Source organism: Calidris pugnax, unplaced genomic scaffold (genome assembly GCF_001431845.1).
Source record: "Calidris pugnax isolate Ruff unplaced genomic scaffold, ASM143184v1 scaffold69, whole genome shotgun sequence".
NCBI classification, from domain to species: Eukaryota; Metazoa; Chordata; class Aves; order Charadriiformes; family Scolopacidae; genus Calidris; species Calidris pugnax.
Window position 1 is genome coordinate 9988054 of NW_015090859.1, and position 25738 is coordinate 10013791.

General features: G+C 40.8%; 1 protein-coding gene across 10 annotated transcripts in view; it reads right to left on the bottom strand.

Annotated features, from left to right (window-relative positions):
* The window catches only part of MBNL2 (muscleblind-like splicing regulator 2), a 106463-nt gene that overhangs the window by 74370 nt on the left and 6355 nt on the right, over positions 1–25738 (bottom strand). For 9 of the 10 annotated variants that reach the window (XM_014944130.1, XM_014944129.1, XM_014944136.1 and 6 more), the window contains exon 2: positions 3773–4647. In XM_014944130.1, coding sequence (XP_014799616.1) covers positions 3773–3946 — 174 coding nt within the window. In that variant the 5' untranslated portion in view covers positions 3947–4647. The remainder of the gene's footprint in view (positions 1–3772; positions 4648–25738) is intronic. The other variant, XM_014944131.1, reaches the window with a different exon arrangement.

Here is a 25738-nt window from a genome sequence, read left to right on the forward strand (position 1 = left end):
CCTAGAGTCAACTGCCCAAGGACCATGCCCAAACAGCTTTTGAATATTCCACAGATTGAGAATCCACAACCTCCCTGGGCAGCCTGTGCCAATGCTTGGTCACCCTCACTGTGAAGAAGTGTTTCCTGATGTTCAGAGAGAACCTCTTGTGTTTCAGTGTGTGCCCACTGCCTCTGGTCCTGTCCATGGGCACCACTGAGCAGAGCCTGGCTCTGTCCTCTTTGCACCCTCCCTTCAGGTATTTATATACACTGATGAGATCCCCCTAAGCCTTCTCTTCTCTGGGCTGAACAGCCCCAGCTCTCAGCCTCTCCTCATCAGAGAGATGCTCCGGTCCCTTCGTGATCTTTGTGGTCCTTTGCTGGCCTCTCTCCAGTAGTTCCATAGTGGTGCTTTGGCAGTCTGACCCACCTGGCAGATACTGACACCACGCTCCCTCCTCTGCCCTGGAAATCTGGAAAGAAGATGGCACACAGGAGAGCACATGCCCCTTCCCCAAACAGGGGCTCTTCTGATGAATCACTGGGTAAAGCAGAGCCTGTTTTCAGTGCTGTATCTTGTGTTTGACTGACTTCTTAGAGAGCAGCTGTAACTACCAGGCACCACCTAAATGTAACACATACCTCAATCTGAGACTAAAAAAAATCCTCTGTCTTCTCTGGGTAGGAAGATGTTTATTCAAAGAGACTCAACGTACTCGCTATAATTTATTTTTACAGCAGGCACACCAAACCAAGATAGTTAAATCGCTAAGTCTCCAAAGCTCTAGATATTATGTAAATAAACTCTAAATAATTGCCTGCATTAAAGCGTGGCTCAGTGTTCAGCAAGGAAAACAGCTCTTGTTTTTTTTAATTAAATTATGATTTTATCTATAATTCTAGACTCTTCTGTTTGTTTATTTACATGAAACGCTATTCTGCTTGTTGAGTGCCAAACCCTTATTCTGAAACTGTATGATTAATACCCCTATTTCCGAAAGCTACGCGTCAAATAGATTTATGTGACTAACGACGTAAGACCCTCAGCTGGCAGTATAAGCAAACTGAACCAACCAGGCACATTCTTGCCGTACATGAGGCGATCTACAAACATTCTTCTGAATAAGGGAGATAATGGCTGCGAGGATAGCAGTTGCTACAGCCAAGGGCCATGCCCTCGCGACGATCCCTGAAATTTTTTTGTGCAGGGAGGGGACAGGCAGCACGATGAAATGTGCAGCTCCGACCCACGGTCAGCCACAAGGAGCCACGGCGATTGAAGACGTTATCATCCCCTTCACAGAATCACAGAATCACAGAATCTTCTAGGTTGGAAGGGACCTTAAAGATCATCTTGTCCAACTGTCAACCTAACTGACAAAAATAGACACCCACACAACAAACAAGGAGCACTTCCCAGCACTTCATCAACCTGTCTTTTGAACACCTCCAGGGATGGTGCCTCAACCACCTCCCTGGGCAGCCCATTCCAATGTCTGATAACCCTTTCAGTGAAAAAATTTTTCCTAATATCCAGCCTGAACCTACCCTGGTGCAACTTGAGGCCATTTCCTCTAGTCCTGTCGCCTGTGACTTGAGAAAAGAGACCAACCCCTATATCTCTACACCCTCCTTTCAGGTAGTTGTAGAGAGCAATAAGGTCTCCCCTCAGCCTCCTCTTCTCCAGGCTGAATAACCTCTTCTTGAATCTCCCTCTGCCCGCAGCAGGGTGGGCAGGAAGAAACCCGTACCTCCACCTGTGCTGCTTCAGGCCACAATTTGCTTTCTTGGTATAATTCCATCTTTACCGGCAATTTAATCCAACTAGAAAATGCAAGACGGGAGGCCCAGGAGCAGGCTCTCTTCTGCTGGCTGGGAAGCAGGTGATGTCGGGTGGTGGGACAGAGCATCACCTCTTCAGCCACCAGATCTTGACTGGAGCAAGCTGGCTCCTCGGAGCAGATGCCCTGCCGCACTAGGGCAAAACATGCCTGCTTGCTTCGACTACATTTTTAACATGGTTTTAGACTCCTCTCCACTGAGCAATGATGCTGGTTGTCAGGAAGTTATCCACAGCAATTCCCTCAGGATTTCTCTTCACAGTATTATTAGCTTAGGCTGCGATTCCAGTTTCAATTTGCCGGCGATAACCATCCCTGCACAAAAGTCTCCAGCTTGAATAGCTGGCACCTCTGCTGCGAGCTCCCTGCACTGCCAGGGAGATGTCCTCGGGCAGCACCACCGCTTCGGCTGGGGTGATGAGGTGGCAGCACCTCTCACACTACAAACCCACCACCCCGGGGGTGACTGAGCCCTTCTGCCTGCCTCCAGCCTCCCAGCCCAAACCATGACGCAGCCACAGCCCCGAGTCTTTATAATGGTTACACCTTGTATTTAAAAAAAACCTTCTACTGACTTGTTTATTTTTTCCAAAAGCTACTTACTGCCCATTTGCTGCAGATGCTAGCCTGCTGATTTAAAAAAAAATAAAAATAAATCCCATTGGCAAGCAACCAATATATGAGAACCTCTACAAGGAAGCTGTTACAGTTTATCGTGCAGTAATCCATGGATTAAGGTCATTAATAGCACTCGATGACATACTGTGATGATTCCAAAGGTCCTGCTCTGGCTTGCAGAATATATAGAACGTAACTCCCTCACAAACATTTTCCCTGAGTCACTTTCTTCTAAATCTTCAAAGGACGAGAAGAAACAAGAAAAGCCAGACGAAAGATGCCTAGCCCAGTATCCTACATTGTACTAAAAAAAAAGTATAATGAAAATAAATGAACATTTTTAAACACCTGATTTTTCTTCTTATTCACACTGATGTTTTCACAGTACGAGAGCAGTTAGTGAGTAACGACAATTTTGATCCACAGAGCTAAATTTAAAAAGCAAGCCAAGACGTTCTCCCATGCTCAAAAGACCAAGCCACAACTAAAACTTTCAAAATAAAATCTGAAATGCTCAATTTTCCCCTTTAATTATTTATATGAAATAAGCTTTTTCCTTCTGTTGACATGGGAACACAAATGTATCATCACAGAAAACACTGTGTACTCCCCAAATCCCACGGGGTCATTAAACTTCTTTTATGGAGTACACAAAGTATTTTCACAGAACTTTTAAAATAGTTTTCTAAAGCGTGCCTGATGTCATTAGCAAGTCAGAAGTTGATGGCCTGACAACATAATTGCTAAATATCCTCCAAAGGAAAGGAGAGAATCTTTTCACTCTGTTCTAAACATCCATACATGTAATTATCAATACTATTAAATGTATCTGAGAGTCTCCAATACCAAGGGTAAACAACCCATTACAGTGTCAAAATTGAAGTTATGGATAGACTTTTCTTACTTCTGTTGATTAAAAAAAATTAAAGAATCTGCACCATTTCCATATGATTTGTTTCATTAGGACTTTGGTAATGGCCTAGTACTGTGCCACCATGTATTTGCATTTGCTGTGAAACAATAATAATTCATAAAATGTACTCAGCAGAATACAATTGTCCTACCAGCTGTAAGCAATCCTGTATCCCACAGTCATATGCAATTTTTGTAAACAACATATTGACACTGAAAAAGAAAATTCTTAGAAAGAAATCCTTTCAGAGCTTCAATAAATAAAAATTATGAGAAATAACATTTGCATTAATATACATCTTACCAAGAACAAGTCACTTTCTGATTAACCTGGTTTGGTTATAACTCATAATTTCACATTTTACTTTCAGTACAATGTTTTCGCATTTTCACTACACATGCAATTTATTTTTTTCTTACCTTTAAGGAATCAAAGCAGGCAATTACTCTTCCATTTTCAACCTGGCAACTTTTAGGGGGGTGTGCAAATTTGCATTCTTCATCAGAGCGTGAACAAGTTCCCCTCTGAAATTGCCTGCACACTTCTAATGTTAGCCATTTTGTATCTCTTACAGGAGCAACATTCAAAGCCATGATGAAAAGATGATTTTGAACTTGTAAATTGCTGTCAAATGAATTATGCCAAAGAAATGTCCAAAACTAATAACAAAGGGAAGGGAGAGGGGAAAAAAAAAAAAAAAAGAAAGAAAAAAAACACAACAAAAAAAAACCAGAAAAAAATAATTTCAATTCCAGTTGAAAAGAAAGTTAAAAAAAAAAAAAATAAGTGGGGGATGATTAACGATGTCCAACGCACACAAAGCAGAATAAACAGTGAAAGTTTATCAGCAAGCAGTCACTCATCAATCATTAAGTCCCGCTTGTAGATTTTTGGCTGGGAAAAACCATACTCAGTCGCATTTCTGTCTGTAAAACTTGTGGGCCAGCTGATTGTATCACGGATGCACCAGTTTTAAGCCAAGGTCCTTCAATGTAATGGCACTCCTTGATAGAAGGTTAATTTTCTGATGGATGCTTGCTGGTATTGATTACACAAGAAAAGCAATGCAGTCATTTGTTCATGTCCCAGGAATAATAATAATAATTATTCTTCCTCTTTTTCTTGCTTTCAGTTTCCCATCAACTAATTGGCAAATGGAGACAGCTGAGGTATCTTCTGCCAGGTGTAAGCTGAAGGCAATGTCTGGCTGGCAAAGACGGGGTTTTGAGAACACGGGCGCAGCAGTCCTCGCTCATAAAAGTGACTTGGCAAAGGCACTTTTTAAGTCACTGACCTGACAAAACAAATACAGTATCAGTTCACATGCAACTCATTCAAATCAACATTACGAAACCTACCATCCCTTTTTTATCAGGTATTATAAACATACTGCCAATGCTCACTCGGATTTCTTTCTTCCCCAACAAAATCGGCCTCCTTCGTGAAGTTACGCGTGACAAGGGAATAACCAGTTGAAACATGTATTGCAGTCATATTCTAGGCAGTAATCCAAAAGTTGGGAATGATTTAAATAGATGAATGTGGCAGACACAATAATTAGGCATGCTGGTTGTGAAACAATTCAATCTAATGTGCTTAGTCTCCAAAACAATATACGAGAACCCGTTTCCATTAATTTATCGTTTGGCCCTTTAGATTGTGTTACTACATTATAAGCTGTTACTTGTTATTTGTTCTTCCTCAGAAATGAGGCCGGTAGTATTCTGTTCAGATTTTTTGTCTCTCCCTCTGTTTCTCAAGGGAAAAAAAACAACAAACCAACAAGACAAAAAATCATCATTCTGAAACTACAGGGAAAAAAAACCCCTTCCATATCTAGAAATAGAGTTAGTTTCCCTGTTAAGCTCAAGGCTGTATCAAAACGGCTTCATGAAGGGTCTCGCCACTAAGTCATCATCCTCTAATGAGTTCATTTTAATATGAAGGAGTCTTTATCTAAATTTTCCCTGGATTAACTTGGCTTTCATGTACTTTTAAAAATACATGGTTCAGCATCAAAATTTAAGACTTAAATATGGAACTTAAGCTATTTGGAGACTATAAAATACCTGGGATATTTTACAGATCAACAGATCTGAAAATCAAAGGATTAGCTATTATAAATATTTTTTAATAAATGACTATATTTTATATGCAGATGGCGAAACCACGGTCTGTTCAGCTTCAAAGGAACACAACTTTCACTTTGCAGATACCAGCCAGAAACAGTTGACGGATTATTTTTGTGCAAGAATAAAGAAAGAGAGAAGGACTGCAATAAGTGAGGTTTTAAAATGCATCAGTAAAAATAGCTCTAAAAACACTGTCAGCTTTCCCATGCCAGAATAATTACCATTCTGTGCTTGAATTCATCCGATTTAATTGAAGTCAGTAATGTGAGTAAGAATTACTCACACGCAGTTTCAGGAACAGATCCCAGCTCTGACTTCCAGGTCCTCACATCAAAAGACTTTTCTATTACTTAGTAACGCTACCAGAAAGGGTTTGACTACGTGACCAATACCTACACCAAAATTTGCTACTGCTAGCCTGAATAAAGGCAGTGCAATGTTAATTGCTCAAAAATTCAGTTTCGAGTCCAACCTGCAGTAAGATGGGTCTGGATGGTGCTTAGCTAGCTTTACCTGGTCATCAAGAATAACGAGTTGTGAGAGAATTAGTAAATTTTTAAATTATTCAACACAATTGTAGTATAGTACAGCACATAAACTAAATATTCCTCAAATTAAGTATTTCATCAATGTTGTCCCACAGCACAAATGAGGAGCGAGGTTAAACCGAAAACGTACAAAGAGGTGAGAAAATACTCATAAATGATGAAAAGGAAAGAGAGGGGGAAAGAGAAGGAGAGCCTCTCCAAAAGAGCTTGTTGAGCTGATAGCTCGTTGACGATTTAGCAGGCTAAATGTAAAAGAGGAAATATTCTCCCTAGAGCCACCCATTCCAATTCAGAAATGTCAGTAACGGTTTTCAGTAATAGACGTAGGAGACAGACGGAAATTTTGGGAAAAGGGTAAATGTTATACTGCACACTGCTGAAAGTCACAAGTAGTAATACTCTGCTGGGCTGCATACTACTAAAAATGACAAAGTCATTTCTCAAGTAGTAGGTGTTAAGACTGAAGAAAACCAGACATTGGCACATGGCGGGAAAGCAAACAGCGCACAGCGATGGTAGTAGCCATGACTTTAAAAAAAAAATGTGCAGAACAGAATCACATATGAGATTCATGAGACTGCAGAAAGAATTAATGCCAAAAAAGCCATTTGGGGGGGAGAGGGTAAAAGAGGAATGAAATACAGCGTCATCCTAATTCCTCCTATCTTCTTACTATATAACCATTTTCTAAAGAAAGGGAAGCACGAAAAGTTCATCTGAAAAATCCACACCTTGTCAAAAATAACAACACTGATTTCTCAAGAGGTGTTGAGTGCTTCAGCAGTTTCTGTCGACACTGGCTTAGGAGAGGCAGAGCCGAGACCTTTCTGAAGGAGGTCACGCCTTCAGTAGAAGGCAGGAGCAAACATGGTGGGGATAGAAGAATTTGGAGCACTTCATCCCTGTACCTCTTACATGGGCTTGTGTGTTCACAACTTGCATCCTAGGCAGCTGCCATACCTCCTCTGCTCATCACCTCCACCAGGAGGGTGATGGATGAGATGCCACCAGGAAAGCCTGAACGCAAGAGGGAAGCAATACAAGAAGGGAGAGGAAAGACAATCTGGGGGAAAAAAAAACATACGGGAGGAACCAAGGAAAGTAGAGTTCAAGATGTGAGGAAAGAGCTCAAGAGAATGAAAAAATGGGAATGGAAAGTAGGAAAGTGAAATGGCTGGTTGTGGAACAGCAAATAAATACACAATACACAAATAAAATAATAGTATTATAAAAGTCTCAGTAAAATTCCTCAGAAAGCACAGGCTATTACTAACATCACAGCTCACCCTGACCTTATATATTGCAAAACCCACCCACATGGAGAGCTCCAGAAAGTGTGAACTCTGCTCTTCTTTCCTCTGCTTCTTAACTTCTATTTGTGTCCCAACGTATCAGGCAAAGTTAGCTGTCCTGCCAAAACCAATGGGATCTCACCAGCTTAGAGCCCTCAGCACCAATGGGGTCCCTTACCCGGGCAAAAGGTTTGCTTTTCAGTTTGCTTGGGGGTGTTGTTTAGATATTTTGTTGTTGTTTTTAATGATTCCAGCTTAAGCCATCACTCCCCACTGCAGCTAAACAAGCTACCAAAACTTCCACATTAACAACCGAGATATAAAATGTTCTTATTCAAGCTGAAGAAAACACTCAACATAATAAGTATAAAAGAACTGATTTTGTTTGTTTTTGTTTTTTTTTTTTTACAACTACTGTTGTTTATTTTCAGTCTCTCACATACTTGGATCAATGGAATTGATCCAGAATCCACATTTACAAATGCAGTTTTTCATATGCTAAGTGAAAGAAATTCATGGACATGTATTTGTAAAAACTATTTAGCTTTAGACTCCTCTTTCCAGATAAGCATCACTGCCCTTTTGCAAAATCCTAACAAGGCATGGAGGAGTAGGAGGCTTTTGCCAATTGCACGAAAGAGCCTGCATTAGGCTGCAGATCTTTCTGTTCTAAACCACAAAATCATTTCTCCTTTTCCAAGTAAGCAAAATAAAAAAAAATTCCCGATACAAAAATATCCTTTTAGTTATTAAACAAGGCAAAGCACACAGGCCCTAGGAGCCCCTAGAAAAGTTTCTCATTCTGAGGAACACTAGGCAACCAGCATCTTTAGGAGTTGCAAGTGAGCGCAAAGTCCTGCCCGATTACAAATCAGGTGGATCTCTCAGCTGGAAAACAGGAGCTCTTGCTACATACAAAATACGTGCTGCTTTGGTACAGTAGTTTTACTTATGAGACAGATTATGGGGCAATGGATTACCTAGTATCTGTCTAATGAAGAAGCTGAGGCTTCCTGGACATGTTGCATTCATACTTCAGTAGATAACATGTAGTAACGAGCAAAGACCTCATCTTCAAGAAGTCAACTCTGCAGATGATGACTCCAGTAAAGGAGCAGAGTCCTCCACATGATCCCAACACAGAGCTCCAGTGGAACCACTAAGTTAACTCAAAAGGTGCTAAAACAGTTTTTCACTGTACTCAGAGAATTAAGCATTCTGTATTATTCATTACATTAAAATCTTCAATAAGAGATATCAAGAGTGGGGCTCACTGTGTTGTTTCTACTGTCAAAGTTTATCAACATGATCTATATATCTCTACACCAGAAACTCAAGAATGAGAAAGCTAGAAAACCCTCAGGTGTACCCAAGAGGGATTGCAGTTTAAAGTATACAAACTCTTCTTTCCCAGCAAGCCAGAAGAGAATTGCTAACTATACATAGCCTTACAAGTTTGATCATTTACAAATGCATGTTCTAAAAATAAGGAATTTAAAAAAATAAATTCTAAAGACTCACTATGTTGCAGAAGCAGGGTGTACCTCCTTTAGGTCACTAGCAGGACAGAAATCGGCGAACTATCAGGACAGATATCTCCTGCCCAAATTCAGGTGGGATAAAGCTCACCTTCAGGACTTACCTACAGTTACCAAAATTGACCTGGTGGACAAAAGAATGCCAAAAGAACATCTTGAGAACTTAGTTTTCAAACCCAGCATGCATATACTGCAACTCTTCAGAGAGAGACTGTTAGCTTAGCCAAACATGGGAACACTTTCAAGAGGACCAAAGTCACATCTCTAACCCCAGGGAAATGGTACTGCCCAATTTTAAGCCCTTGACCCAAAGTACACAAACTCATGTTGCTCATTTCCAGAAAATCACATCCATAGTCTTAAATTAGCTTCAGGAGTCTTTTAGCAAAGAAGCAAAGCAGTGACCCTGCAGTAGGCGCCAGGCACAAGCAATTTCAGGTTGAGATTTTAAGCTCTGGCTGAAACTTGTAAGCGGCAGAAAACAGCTTCTTTTACCCTTAGACACGGTTAACTGTAAGTATCACCGGCTTCACACTCCACAATACTAGTTCATGAACCAGCAACTTCTTAACCACTTATCTCCTTAACTCACATTCCCATGACATTCCTATTTGTCCAGCAGATAAACTAATATATAAGAAATAATACCCCCAGTTTAGCCACTCCCTTCATCCTGTTCTTAGTGGTTTCAAGTCAGTGATTTTACCTGGGACAGGCAATGTGGGACAAAATGCAACCATTCCCAGCTGTCCCAGGACATGCTATGACATCCAAGCACAAGGTTTAATCAACGTGCTCCACTCTCTAGATTCATCTTCAGATCACTGACAGGCACTGTGTTCCTTCAAAAAGCTATAGCTCCTTCAGCGGCTGACCGAGTTTACAAGGGAAATTTGTTTTGCAGTTCACTATGTTTATAGCCAAAACCCAGTGGAAAGATTCCCTATATAAGTTTAATACAGAATCACAGAACCTTCTAGGTTGGAAGGGACCTTAAAGATCATCTTGTCCAACTGTCAACCTAATTTTGACAAAAATAAACACCCACACAACAGACAAAAAGCAACACCATCACTAAACCATATCTCCCAGCACAAAATCAACCCGTCTTTGAACACCTCCAGGGATGGTGTCTCAACCACCTCCCTGGGCAGCCTTCCATCACCAGATCAAGTTAAGTATCTTGAACACTCACAATGGAACTACAGATATTCAACAACTGACAACTACTGAACCCTCACCCTGAAGGCCAGGAAAAGGTATCCAAAAATTGCTAAGTCATAGCTCTTCTTTACAGCTGCAGAGTGGACTCCACTTCCAAAGCACTCGGGACACAGCGGTTAAGGAGACACTAGCACATATGCTGTAGTCCAAAAGATGGTGGAACTTCGCTTCAGTTTTTCAACTAAACCTCACTGTTACATTCTTTCAAATGTATTTATTCCCCCATTGTTTGTGCTTTAAACAGCATTCAAGGCCTCCAAACCGAAGAGAAGCTGCTCGCCAAAGGATGGCCATGACCCCACGAGCACACGCCAGCGTCGCTTTCCATTCCAGCTCCCTGCCATTTCCTCCACTCCCCCGCACTGTTTTCTCTTGCCCTCCCTCAGACTCCCAGCTGAGGAAAGCAAGGCTGCAGCTTACTCCCAGGCTAAAGCTGGATCCGTTTATGATCTGCCTCCCCAGGTGCAGAATAAAGCCAACACAGCAGCACAAAGCCCCCTGCATCACGCGTGTTGGCCAACTCAACTGAGATGTGCCCACCTGCCCATGCCCACACCTGAGGGAGTGGAGAGCAGAGCAGGCGTGGTGGTGGGACGTGGTGGTGGGACATGGTGGCCTGGGTCCTGCTCTCTCCCCTGCATCCCACCTGCAGCAGGCCTGACTCCTCATTGCAAGCTCCTATAACTACGATGCTGTATCCCACAGGATGTGCTCCCTGTCCCTGGAAAGCAAGGCTGGCTCTCAGTCATCCAGTCATCACACACTAATTTAAGCCTCACTGTGCAAAATCCCCCACTAACCAACATGGAGAGGATCTTATGTCAAAAGATGCTAACACGTATTTTTTAAAAAAAAGAAAAAAGGTAATTTTACAGACACATGACGTGACAGTTGGCATGATTTGATTTTAATCACATTTGAACGAATTACATTCTTAAAGAGAGAACATGCAAGAGATTTTTTGTGGTGGATAGGCTTTTCTCACCCCATCAGCCCACCAGATGAGGAAACAGGACCAGAAAGCAATGCAACAGCATGGAGCTACCATTCATCGGCCAGTACTATGCCAGATTCATATTTTTCTCTTGAACCAATTTGTAACATTCATATTTTTCATATGTAACCTAATACTAGATATTTAGTAAGACTGGACAACGTATGGTACAGTTTAGTAATGCCTTTTGCATAGTTCAGTAAAATTACAGCATTAAAACCAGAATCAGGCTTCTGGCTCTTTTCTGAATTGTTGTGAAGTCACAAAAATACTATTCTGTATATTCAAGAAACAAGAGAAAATAAGAGACTTCCATGAAACATCATCCATTCTTTGATGGCACAACAGAATGGAAAACCTTTCTGCCACCGTAACATTCTTAAGAAAAAACATTCAATTACATTAGAAAGTGCTGAATGCATTTTCTTCCACAAATCTCAAGTGAAACTTGCAAAGATTTCTTTAATCATTTTGAGGGTTTTTTCCACTTTGTTAAGAAGTTAAGCAGCTTCCATTTGGCATCAAGCAAACCAGTATTGCTCAAATGAGGAAGAAGCCAGAACTGCCCTATCAGAGAAGCAGCCCACTAGTTTGACCAGGTGGCTGGGAGCCAAAAATACTAAAATTCTAATCTTGCTTCTTGTATGAATTCGACCTGAACTCTGCTGAAGTCAAAAGTGTCCTGACTTACAAAAGAACCATTATTTATTTTATTTGCTTAACTTGGAGATAACTATTGCAACATCTCTCTTTGCCTGTTATACAACCAGAGATGAACGCTTGTCAACTCTTAACTCAGATGAACGCCTTACCCAGAGTCAATCCTAATTATTTTAGTTAAGACAAGAGAAGTCCAGGGACAGGTTAGAAAATACTGGTCTGTTTTATTTAAACCGAGCATGACCTCCAAATATCCGTTTTGCTAAATGAGCCATATTCCCTTTGTCAAGATCACTAATGTGCCAGGCTCAGGCGTTTTCGTTATGTCCCACGCTATTTACAGTAGGGCAATGAGCTTCTTATTAAAACCTGCCGGTTCACTTTGAAGCTGGCTTTACAATATAATAACGCCAATGTCCTTTGTCCCCGAGGAAGCAGGTGAGGAGGACAGTGTACCCCTGACTGCGAAACAACAGACACAGCCTGGGACCTTTTCAGACATCCACTGTACTACTTTGCTAATGGACCATGAAATATTTCTGCTGAACTTTACGTCTGTAGACGACTGGAGCCCACGAGAGCATTTTCTAACATCAAAGTGCTTCGAAGTCATGCTGATAAAACTAATGCTTATTATGCTTCAGCAAAAATGCAATTGCAGAAAACAGTTTTTCTTCTTCTAGCAATTTTTTTTTTTTTTACAATGATATTCATCCCACTTTACTTAATCTTCTCCTCCTCTCTTGGTCTGTACCTTCTCTCACAGTCTGTAACTTAAACATTTCTTGTTTCTGAGTCCGAAGAAAACCTGATTTCATCCTCTATGTGTATGAATTTCATACACAAAATTCTGCTCCCACCTTGACAAGAGGGCAAAAGCAATTTCGGTCTCTGTGCCTCCACAAGCAGTGTTAATCATCCCCGGCAGCAATGACGTTATCACTTGGCCTCTTGTGGTCACAAATGTTTTGCTTTTGGCAGAGTGCACCACATAATAGCTATTAATCAAACCCAGTTCCCCAGGGAAGGGTACCCCAGCGCAATAGGAGCTTCTACTCTCACCCAGCTGCAGACATACATTGCATTTATTTTTTTAGGACTGTAAAAATATTTATAGAAAAGTGTGCTTATGTACTGTGAAATTTTTATAGACTGGCATGGAGGGAACGCGTGAGCAAATGACTGTTCTCACCTGCCAAAGGACCGATAACATGCTGTTACACAGGAGCACCATTTAAAAGAGCTCAGGCTGTTGTCAATTTTCTATTTTCTCTACTCCGGTTTCACACTAAGCCCAGAAGGAAGAACTCTTACCGAGGTATTTGTTTATGTGACAAACAGCATCCCTTTCCACTGAAAAACAAGGATAGGTCTGAATAAACCAAGGACTCTCTGTAAATTAAGGTATGTTGAACTTGCAAGCTGAAAACATGTGTAAGACTGCCAATAGCGTTATTAATAATACACTCTGACAAATTACCCAGCTCAGGGAAGTTGCATGGCACATGCAAAGCTCCCAAGGCAAGGGCAGCAAGAGCACTACCTAATGCTATTAACTCCGACCACCTCTTAAGCTCTAAACCCATTCTGCTGAACAGATTCCCTGCACAAAATCCAAGCAGCATCACTATCCTGAGATAAAATTACTGCATTTCTGTGTTCTCTCTATTTGCATTTCACCTGAGAACAGGATACTGAAGTACCCAAGGATGACTTTAGCAGGTCAGCTGAAAAGTCCATCTCGCCAAATATCCAGTCTCCAACCACAGCCAATACCAGGTGTCAACAAAAGAGTGTAAAACCAGGGCAAGTAGAGTGCGATAATTTCCATGAATCTTCTCCCAGCAACCCGTAACAGATGTCTTTTCATTGAAAAAGTCTCACTGGATTTTCCTCCTGTGGGTTTGCCTACTCCCTTTTTGAACGCTGCTCTGTCAGAAGCGTCTTACATCACCATGTGCATAGAAAGCGGAATACGGAAAGGGAGCCTGACTGGTTTTCACAACTGTTGACAAAAGCTTGGACTCTCAGGAGAGGAGCATGGATATGGAAGGAGACACTTCAGGACTTTGGAGATTTACAAAAATCTGAAAACACCAAATGGAGCTGAGGAGTAAGAAGACTGATTTCAAAACCCCTTAAGTAAACCTGTGTTGTTACTGGCTTTTTATTACCCCTGAATGGGTTAACTAGAAGAGGGAATGTACCTTTCCCTTCCAAGTGAAAGTAAAGTTTGAGAAAAGCACTTTTCAAACCTACCAGAAGAGGAAGAAACACCAAGACCCTTTCTTCTCCACCCTGAGCTGCATCATTTAGGATTGTTCCCAGAAGCAATGCTTTCTTAGTGATCCAATGGAGAAGGAGGAACACCTGAGAGTGTGCCCAAAAGAGTTCAGGAAAGGCATTCTGATTGTTTTCTGCCAGACCCGGAGCATTTCACAACCATCTTAAACACATTCTGGAAGCAGCAGCTCATCACAATGGGAAAGCGCTTCCACCAGGGAAAAGGAAAAACCTCAATAGTGTCTTTACTTCTCAGAAGATTGCCCAAGCAAGCCTTCATCAGTGTCCACTTTATTGCAAGGATTCAATTCCCCTTTCTCTCTTATTAGAGGCATGCATGTTACACACAACAACAGTTTTATTTACTTCCAAAACTAAAGAAATCCTCATGAAGTGGAACATATGCAAGTGCTTTACTTCTTACGTATCTCAGGGGACACACTGCAAAGCCAGATTAAGCGTCTATGTCAGAATACTTTGTATTTTACAGCAGTTAAAGAGAGGGAACAGGAACCTAACTTCAAAGTCACCTATGGAATAGCAGATTGTTATCAAGTACCTTCAAAGGCAATTTCATTTTATTTTTTTTTTAATAATGTTTTTATGCTAACATCCAGCCAGCAAATGTTTTCTATAACAGAAGGTGAAATCCTCCACTAAAAGCCATTTTTCAAAGACCAGTAATGGGTTTTTTTGGCACAGCCCTGAATTAAAAAAAGCAGTAGTATTCAACAGGTTATTGGTCTCTTCTGAAGGCAGGTTGCCTTTTTGTGTTTTGAACAGAGGGACTGCTTTCCGTCTGATTATCTTTAGTGCTCCGAGGCAAATAAAGAAAATATCTTATCAAGCTCATTGTGAAGATGACAGTAAAAGACTTTCTTTTCAAAATTCACACCGTTTATTTTTCCACGCCCTCCCACCCCCAACATTTAAAACTTCAGAGGCTACCTGCATTGTCTTTGACAATGCATAATGGAAATTTATTCTCCCTGGAATGAAATAAATTTGCATTTAGTGAACCACTATTCCATTGTCAAATAGGTATCATGAGTTCAGAAAGAGAATGCTTTTCCTCTAAAATTGTTTTTGTAACTGGTGGCAGAGAAACAAAGAAGAGCTTTTCTCAGAGTACTTGCAAGTTCTGGTAAATTTCTGTTTTCCTGGAAACATCGAAAACTTCAATTTAATCCTGAGGCAAATAACGGAGTTACAACTGCAAGGAATGCAAAGTAACTGTCTTCTGCAGAAATTGCCTACCAGAGCAAACACTTTTTTTTTTCTGATCTCTAGGATGACGAATTTGGGGTTTGGTGTACTGCGACTGACCTTCCTTTTTGCTTGAGCACTGATTAAGAAGCACTGACCCAATAAAAATGGGTCATATTGATCTGTTGTTTTAATTTGTGTAACACGTCTCCCTCCGTCCAAAAAAGCTCACCACCCGTTGCCACTTGAAGAAAGTTACTGTTTAACTCAGCTGCATTTTAGAAAATAAACTTTTTTTTTTCCTCATTATTTTTATAAGTAACAGAGGACTTAATGCACAGAGAGAATGCACAGGAACAAACTCAGAAAGTTTATTAGCCTACAGTAAGGACATCGGGTAAGTTCATACTCATTTTCCTGCCATGTGCATAGTTCAGTTGTCTGCAACAGTAAAAGGGAACATAAACTACATTCAGATTTCTGGAAGGAAAAAATTCAAACCTGTTTTGGGTTTGTAAAAGCAACTTTAATGTACAGAGCCTTCCTTTTTCATTTCTGTTACCTTAAAAGTTGAAAAGGGAATGGATTTGGACAGCAAGACTGACTGGTCAGGCAGCATTAGCCCAGTACTCCCATGTCCCAGATCCAGGCATGTCCCTGCCTGAAATAAAAAATTTTCTCAATATTTAAATGACAATCCCTCTCTATTTTAACTTGGCCGCTTAATATGGGAAGAGAGCAATAGGAAAAAGTCTTTCCTACTCTCATCAGGTCTTCTTGAAAAGTCTCCTGAAGGAAACTTCTGTATCTCAGTGCCTCCTCAGACTGATAGGTGAAAATACCAGGGGGAAAAGTAAAAATATTTTAGCCATACTGAAACAATTCCACCTTGACACTTTATTTTCATATGGTTGAATCATTTTATCGTAACCTAAATAAGCACACAGTTATTCAGGAATACATTGTAAATTGTGTTTCAATAGGAAAGCGGAAAGAGTTCTTTCATCCTTTGACACAATGAATTGCAATATTTTTGCAGCAAAAAGTGAATACATTTCCCAGATACGTTTTGACAGAGCACTTTCCCAGATCTTCTTCTACTATCTCTGCTTACCTTTCTCCCTCCTGCTGGGGACAGCAGTACTGCAAAGCACAGCCTGGTGCTCCCCAGCGCTTCCAAAGCAATGGATACGCTCCTGACACTGAATACAAGCAACTGGCTGTTGGCAAGAGAGAGTTTTCTGCTCACATTGCAGTGGAAAAATTTGGACTGGTTAAAATAAGTCTCGACAGTTTTGTCCTTTTAAAAGCTTTAATTTATTTGTTGTACTTGAAGCTTAGTCCCCAACGGGTATTTAAAGCTACATTTTGTTTTGCACCGTATGGTTCTTATTGCCTTGCACAACTTCCGTATTAAACTGTAATTCAAAAACTTCCTTTAACCCTGCATAAACCTCACCTTAATAAATGGCACTATTTTTGAACGATAATATCAAATTTCCTGTGTTACAAAGTCAAAAAGTAGCACAAAAATATATTGGATTTGGTCAAACAACATCAACAACAATATTCAGAGATAAAAAATTGTCCGTTTATAAACAAAAATTGAACTGCTGTTATGGTTACACACATTTCTATTCCAAAAAACAACTCTGCAAAAAAATTCATCATCAGACTTCTCTGTTGAATGTGCCTCATTCAAATGTAATATTTGCTTACCTTGTAAATAAGAGATTTTATATCCTCTAACCTCTAGCCTATGAACACACACTGGCCCCTGACACTTGATAGGACTTCTTTCCATTCCATACAACATTTCCAGGACAAAGCAGGTGAGAAAACCAAATCCGAGCATAAAAAAAACCCACCAGACAAATTAACCAACTTTTTCTCAGTCAAAATTATGCCCTCCAGTAATCCTTTGCAACTTCATGGTCTGCAAGTACACATTGGTAATATTTGGCTTTCACAGAGGTACCCACTTTATTACAATGCATGGAATCTAGAAATCTTGAAAATCTACTTGAAAGGCCCTTCTCCACGTTCATCCTTCTGCCCATCATCTGAAATGGTAGTAACCATGGTACCACTTTACAGCAACTGAACAGAACTGCCTGTCCACTACCAAAAAAAGCACTATTACACTCTGGAAAGACAGAAAAGGGAGAGACAAAGATGCAGCGGTATTCTAGTTTTATCTTTTTAGGATTTCTTATAAACAAAGTTCACTTAATTTACATATTAAGAGGGTTGGGGTTTTCTTCATTTGTTTTGGTTGGTTTATTTTTTTAAAAAACTTCTTATGGTTCTGCAAAGTCAGATGGAAATCCACAATTTAATGTCCCAGTTTTTTAGTGTCTTCATTATTACCAAATAGTCACCAGACAAGCAAGGTCCACCAGGAAAAATTTAAAGAATAATACTGCTGATGCACAAGGCACAACACAATTTAATTTTCATAACTGCAGCACTAGAGTCAATACAGGCCCAAAAATTTAAAAAGTTTCGTATTTTTAAATCAGAAAAGCAGACACTCACCCACTGCTTCTAAAGTCCTATTTCAAGGCAAACACTTTTACCTTGCAACGAAGCACTCCAAAGATGAAAACCATCATATTTACCTTTCCCCTAAGTAAAATGTTTGCTAGCATTTTGGTGTCTGGAAGACAAGAGGGTTGAGATACAGGTGTTCATCTTTACAAAGCAGACCATTATTACTAAGTCTGTCTTAATTTCATTTCTCTTTGGGGAAAAAAAAAAACAAAACCAAAACAAACCCAACACCACTCCATATTGATTCCTATCACAAAAATCCTCAAGTTTAAAGATCCACTACACAATCCTACTGCAGCACAGCTGCCTCTCACCAATTTCACTCAAAGTCTGAAAACATCAAGTGCATTTCATAAAGCCTTATGAGCCACAGGTATGTTTACAAGGAACTGTCAGATTTTATTAAAGTGTACAATTCTGACAACCGTAGAGAAGAACAACCGTAGAGAGAAAATACAAATCCTAAAAGCTCAAAATTAAGCAAAATAAAACCAAATGAATCATCTCACCTTTGTAAGCTCATGATTTTTGTGGAACCTAGTTATTGTGATGAGTCTTACGGATGTTAAAAGAAATTTAATTATAATGGCTAGCTAAAACGCTAAGCATTTGCAGATGGCATGAAGACTGAAGTCAGAGCAGAAGTTCAGGGTCAACAAATTCTACAAAAGCCCCCAAACCCAACCAACTTACATGGTTAAATAGTATGATTTTACTTCTAATAGTCTACTGTAATGCTCATAATGAAGTTTACCAACAGAGTTGTCCTCCTCTGCTTTGCAACATAGCCATAAACAATAAAAGACAGTTTGCAGTTAACATAAAATTTTTGCAAAGTCATACCTGAAGCCAACTGTGAAGAATTACAAAAGGATCTCAGGATAATGAGTACACTGGGTGATAAAATGACATAAGAATTTAACATAGACAAAATAATGCAGATGAGGGGAAAAACCAAAAAGTAATAAACAGTACACACACAAGGGTAGGTTCAAACAAGACGCTATTACAGAGGAAAGATCTTGTGGACATTACAGGCAATTTGGTGAAAACTTCAGCAAAATACTCAGCAGTTGATGGACTATAAAGCAAGCAGAACATCTGGCGATATCGAAGGAAAACAGGAAAGAATTACGCTACTACACATAGTGATGGGGAATGTAACTCCTGAGCGATAAATTAAGTTCAGATTCCCCACACCTCAAAGAGATTAACTGCAGAGCTAGAGAAGAGGGGGAGAACAGCAACAGCAGCACCAGAACTATGGGAAGGCTTACCTATATGAAGAGGCAACGGTGAGGCTTTTGACAACAGAAAGAGTATGACATTCATACAGACTGACGATGAGGGCCGCTAAATTCTGACTAGGGGACATTCGGTGCATTACCAGTTGGGTAGCCATAAAACAGTCACCTTTGCATACGGCAAACAGCTAGAATGTGAAGTTGAATTGCAGGTGATGTACTGAAGGTCGAAAAAAGGAACAAGTTTAAAATAACTTTTCAACTTAAGAAATCAGACTATTTAAAGAGGTGTCAGAATCACCGATGGCTACTAAATCCAATGGTTGAGAAAGAGAGTCCTCCTCAGACAGCCTCTCACTCCTGGGCGACAAACAGCTAGTCATGCGTCAGTCAAGGCACGTACTGCTGTCCTCAGATTAGCCTTCTGCCTTCCCTGCCTCAGGATGGCAGCTCCTGACCAAGAGCCTTGTCCGGCAGCCAGGGCTGGCTACTGATCCATAGGGACACGCTGACCCTCAAGCCCTCCCATGAGAAACTCAACACTTTCATCTCCTATTTCAAACACATGGATTTCAGATATGGCGGACTTGTTCTACCTATCTTCAGGCACTTAAATGAGTCACTGGCGACCAAAAAGCACAATCTCCCTCATCATCCTCATGCCAAAGGGGAGACGGGGGCCACCAAATGACGTGAAGGTACAACTTTATCTCCTGGGGCCACCACAATGCTACAGACCTAACCAGACAGACACATGCCCACAGGGGCCAGCAAATTACACGAGTGACTGTGCCTGTGCTCCAGAAGGATGCTCTGTGCTCCAGAAGGATGCTCTGTGCTCCAGAAGGATGATGTACCAACTTGGGAAAGCAAAAAAAAAACCCTGTAGAAACATGTGTTTGTTCTTAGGTCTCACTCCTTTGCCATCAGTGGTTGTGTCTTGCTCCTCAAGAGACCGGGGAGAGACACTGGGACGAAAAGAGAGATGTACCAACTTGGGAAAGCAAAAAAAAAACCCTGTAGAAACATGTGTTTGTTCTTAGGTCTCACTCCTTTGCCATCAGTGGTTGTGTCTTGCTCCTCAAGAGACCGGGGAGAGACACTGGGACGAAAAGAGAGCAGGAAACCAGAGAGAGGAAGAGGAAGGTGACCGGATCCCTCAAGACCTATGGAAGTGTCCAACCACTTCCAGCTCCACTGGTGAGTCTAGGTCCAGGAGAGGGGTTGAGTTCCAAGTACTGCTCTCCAGCTGCTCCCCTTGAAGAGAGCAGGAGGTGCCTGTTGTGGCTTCTTACCACTTAGGACCTTTTACACCACAGATTAAGCCTCAGGCCGGTCCCCCACTGGCGTTTCCACTTCAAAGAGCTGCTACTGTGGATACCAAAGCCTTTGAAAGTGGCCTCATCGCACAAAGTGTGAGTATTAAATGAGGTCTTTAAGAGAAGAAAAAAAAAAAAAAAAAGGGGGGGGGGGGCCAATAATGTTATGACAGATGTAGTAAGTTAAATCTACTTTAATCTTCCACTATGATAATGAAGTGCAATTCATTTGCATTTCAGAACATTTTGCAAAGGAAATTCAAAAGACTGCTAAAAAAAATTTAACTGCTAATTACATGTGTTCGCTTTTGGCATTTATAGGAGTACTGTGAAAGTCAGACTTCTTGCTATCCAAGTTACGAAAGAAAGTGTGTGGTCTACAGATACTGTCTCTTCTTAAGATACAAGTTAAGAGAACAGATATCCCATTTCTATTGATGCCTTACTGCACAAATACTCAAGCAACTGAACAATCTGATGCTATTGGACCAGAGGTGAAACTAAGCCATAAATATTTGAGGGGCTGTTTAATGCTGATTGTCCAACCTGTTTGCACCTGCTATTCCATAGGGGGTGAAATATAGACATATATAACGCCAAAAAAAAAAAAAAAAAAGGTGGGGGGGGGCAGCACGGGCTTTATAAACACAGCAGTGCAGCCAATTTCAAAGCCTTTCATGCCTTCCCCACTGTGGCAAAGAAAATCTTAGGGTGTTTTTGGCTTCTCCCCACCCTCTTAAAATTATGGCGATTAAGCAATCCAGCCCTAAAACACGTCCCATGATTAGCAAAGGGGGGATAAAATACATAAAGGAGCTGTAAAAAGAACAAAAAATACAAAAAAACAACCAACAAACCAACCACCACCAACAAAAAAACATCCAACAAGCAATAAACACGTGAAGAGAAAAGTTTTCAAGCGCAAGGGCTAGAGCTGCAGGACAGCAGCGCGCTGCCGGCGCACGTTCAGCATGCCAATAAGGACTGCAGCACTGCAATCCCTGGCAGAAGCAGCAGCCCACACGCCAGCCTCCTCCTCCTCTTCCTCCTCCTCCTCCACAGAAGCAGCCTCCCGCCAGCCCGAGGAGGTGCCCCAGGCCCCACCACCTTTGGGCTGCAGGGTGAGGAGATGGAGGTGGGAGAGGGTCTCCTCGAAGCAGTCGGGGGCTGTGGCTGGGGATGCTGCGCCACAGAGGAACACAGCCGTCGGGGAAATCCCGTAGGTGTTATCACAGCCTTTTAAATAAATGAAACACAAGGCAGTGATGAAGTCCCAAATCATTAAGTGGGCGCAGAGGTAGGCTCCTGCCAGCCATGGTCCTGCCCGTCCCACCAGAGGTGTCTGCTGACAAACCAGTGCAGCTGTAGGCTTGAAATAATGCATCTAGCTGCTGGCAACAGCACTGCAGACCATCTGACCATCCCAAAAGTGGGAAGGAGTACGTACCCGAAAAAACATAAAAACGGAGTAAAACTAGGCTTTGATATCCTACAAGGCAGCCGCTTCCCTCGCCTCAGTGTCGGGAGTCTCCCACAGAGAAGCTGCTGGAGGAGAGCGTTAAGGTGTAAGCCCAACACGCTGAAACCCAGCATTGAAAATCAGCCCTCTGAGCACTCCAAAATAAACAGAAGTCTTCGAATCATAGAATGGTCCAGGCCAGAAGGGACCATCCCAAAAGTGGGAAGGAGTACGTACCCGAAAAAACATAAAAACGGAGTAAAACTAGGCTTTGATATCCTACAAGGCAGCCGCTTCCCTCGCCTCAGTGTCGGGAGTCTCCCACAGAGAAGCTGCTGGAGGAGAGCGTTAAGGTGTAAGCCCAACACGCTGAAACCCAGCATTGAAAATCAGCCCTCTGAGCACTCCAAAATAAACAGAAGTCTTCGAATCATAGAATGGTCCAGGCCAGAAGGGACCTCCAAAGGTCATCTAGTCCGACACCCCCACAGTCAGCAGGGACACCCCCAACTAGACCAGGTTGCCCCGGGCCTCATCGAGCCTCACCTTGCCACTTTGCAATTTAAGGTTAGTTTTAGAATAAGTTCGGAACACTCCCATTAATAACTATGAAGTACCAAAATCATGACAGGTTCTGAAGGGCAGGGTGCTGAGCTATTTGGTACAACTGGAATATATATATCTAACAGAGAATTTGGGGAGAAAAAAAAAAAAAAAAGACATCACTATAAAAATCCTCAGAAACCCAGAGGAAAAAAGTATTCAGCCTGGAGAGAAGGATAGAGGGTTAAAAAAAAAAAAATTAAAAAATTATTTGCTAGGCCTGTCTCTTAAAAGCAATCACACACAAAAATCATACTGAAAAGCTGCCTTCAAAATTCAAACAGAAAAAAAAAAAAAAAAAAAAAAGGTATTTCTAACTAAATCCTAGCTTTCTTCCATAGAACTACAGAGGAACACATTTCTTTATTTTTCCTTACCTGTATTCTCTAATTCTGCCTATTGTCAGAGGCGCTGTACTCTCTGCAGGAGAGAAGATTTTACAGCACACAAACCTCCAGACCGACCTTGTCTCTGTTTATGAGCTCAGCGATGTGCGACACCCAGACCCTCCTGAATCGCTGCTTATCACCCACTCAGAAATTGATCTAAAATTGTCAAAAAAAAAAATAGACTCTGATATGAACCATCTGCTATAATTGCTTGATCCACTTCTTTATGCAACAACTGTACCACTAAATCCCTCCTACTGTCTTTATTAGCTATTGGGTTTGTATCGCAAAAATCACAAAAACAGAAAACCATAATTTTATGGATGTGTGCATATTCCATATATGTGTATGCATTTGGGGGCATACACCTAGGTATAAAAAGGAAGGGGGGAGGGAAGAGCACAAACCTGTGCATTTATCTCTTTTATTTACCAGCTGAGCACTTCTAACTTGCAAAGTTGAAGGTATCACAAGCCCACCTGGTCCTTTGCCAGACTTAAGGGTCCAGGAATCCTACAGGTCTTCTGCAGAAGTGGCAAGCTGCACACTGGCAGCTCTCAACAGCTTTAATAATCATCACCAGCACAAGCAGTCCCCTACATAACTGGTATTTTTTCTTGTGAGTTATAAGGATTTTGCATTTAATCTCCTGTTGGGTATGTGCTTCAATTTTCACAGCCCCAAAATATTCATTCTTTAGTGTGCCCAAAATACTAGGAACTTCACGTCGTCAGTGCTGTTAGAGGGAGAGCCCTGTGTTTTAATGGCCTTATTAAAAAAGAATACTAAAAAAAAATGGGGAGATTAAGAAGTTGGCAGTTTCTAGAAAAGGGCCCCATGATTTCTTTCTCCTCACGCACCCTCCATCCCAAATACAGCCAAAAAGTTTGTTTTTTAAAAGGAGACTTTGGACTCCATATATCAATAACCAACAACTGTCACTGCATTTGCTAATAACATATAAGAAGATTAGCTTAATTAGTCAAGCAGTTAATACTACTATTATTTGAACTAGTTTTCAGCACTGACACCCTCTTGAAATGAGTTTTATTTTCCTCAGGCTATAATTTCTGCCTGTTTACAGACCAGTTACATAGCACCGGTTCACACTAGTTAACCATAGTCCATCGTATTAAACATATCAAATTAGCTTTACAATCAAGGGTTGGAAAATGGTTTTAAAAAGAAAATATACACCAACAAATTCTAAAGCAAGTGATTTTATGCTCTTTTGCCACAACTTTGTAACAGCCATGTGTTTTTATTCACAAAGAAAGGGGGTGGGGAATCACAGGGCTTTAAAAAAAAATGTGGTTTTTTCATGAAAGGGAAAAAAAAAAGTCCTCATAATCAGAATTTTCTTGTAACATTAGAAAACCAGGTACCACTAATGGCTATTGAGTGAAATTTAAATCTTAGCAATGTGTCTAACTAATGATTTAGGAAATTAAATCCATATGTGAAATCATTAATGAAGAATTTCATTTGAACACTAAGTCTTTTTCTCATCTCTCAGTACTATAAAAAATGAACATTTTACAGAGCTTTTTACAAATAAGCACAGTACAGATTATTCTTGACATACTTGTGAGCAACAGAGAACAACATTCATTCACAGCAGAAATGTGTTACCAGACATGAGTGCCTGAAATCCCACATACCATTAAGAGCTACTTTTCTTTCCCCCCCCAAAAAAAACCCACCAAAAAACCCTACATTGTAGCATGTGATTATTTTAGATTTCTACAAAATATATGCTTACAAATGAAGAACTTGATTTTTCTTTATAAGCATCCTGCAATCACAACACTGTATTTCAGGACTAGTAACTAATTAGTAAACCCTACCTTAGGAAAATGAAGAAACTAATTCTAAACAGAGTAATTATTCCTTGAAAACAGACATGCTGCACACAGTAAGACAGTACTGTACTAATAGATCTGATGAAATCCACAGAGCAATTAAGAGGAAAAGATACTACTAAATGAAAAGAGGTACCAGAATCTGGTCCAAACTGCTTTTATTACCAACTATTTACATAACAACTGCAAATACAGAGTTTACTGCCCCCTCTACCCTCCAAGCCAAAGCACACCTACCTGTCTATATAAAGTATTTCTTGAGCAGGACAGAATTTTTTTAATCCCCTTGTCGCTTGATTGTCTGTCAATAGTTTGATACAGACTATTTGATTGAGTGATGAATGCAAATTCTCAATTTGTAATATATAGCATTATCCTCCTTATGCCTAACTGCCAATCTCAAAAGTATGAAAAACATCCACTTAAATTATCTGAAAGGAAGAGACAGTCTCAAAACATGAGACTGGAAAGTTTTCTCCATGAGCTCTGCATGAAAATGATTTTATCTGCAAAAAACCTAAAAATTTAGCTCACATTTCATAGCTTGGAAAAGATTATTTTGACTTTTAACACCACAGTTCAACATTGACAGTGATAGATATTTAAACATACATATCCATACCCCATGGATTTTTAATAATAATGCTCTATATCCTGACATGTGTTTCACTTGTGAGCAGAGTCTGAAATTCTCAGAAGACACGAGGTTGATTTTACTTAGAAGAGCGCAGCGTTTAAAAATAACCGGTCCATAAACTGAAGATGTGCCAGCTACCAAGCTGCAGCTCTTGAGCAAGTATTTAGCCAGGGAACAAGGAATTTGAATCAATCTCCTCTGGGTAGAGTCAGATGCGAAGAGCCGGGGGGTGACATCGGGAGTTTTGAGCCCGTGCCCTGTACTTCTCCTTGGAAAAAGGGAGGGACAGTTGTCTAGAAGGGCCTATTTAATGCAATACTTTTAAAACTAGCATAACTTGCTCCTGGGGATACGGGGTGGTGGAATAATCTTAAAACTTTCCCCAAAATTACACCATCGAAAGGTTTTCTAGGTAGTGAAAGGTTCTTTTACCTAATTTCCT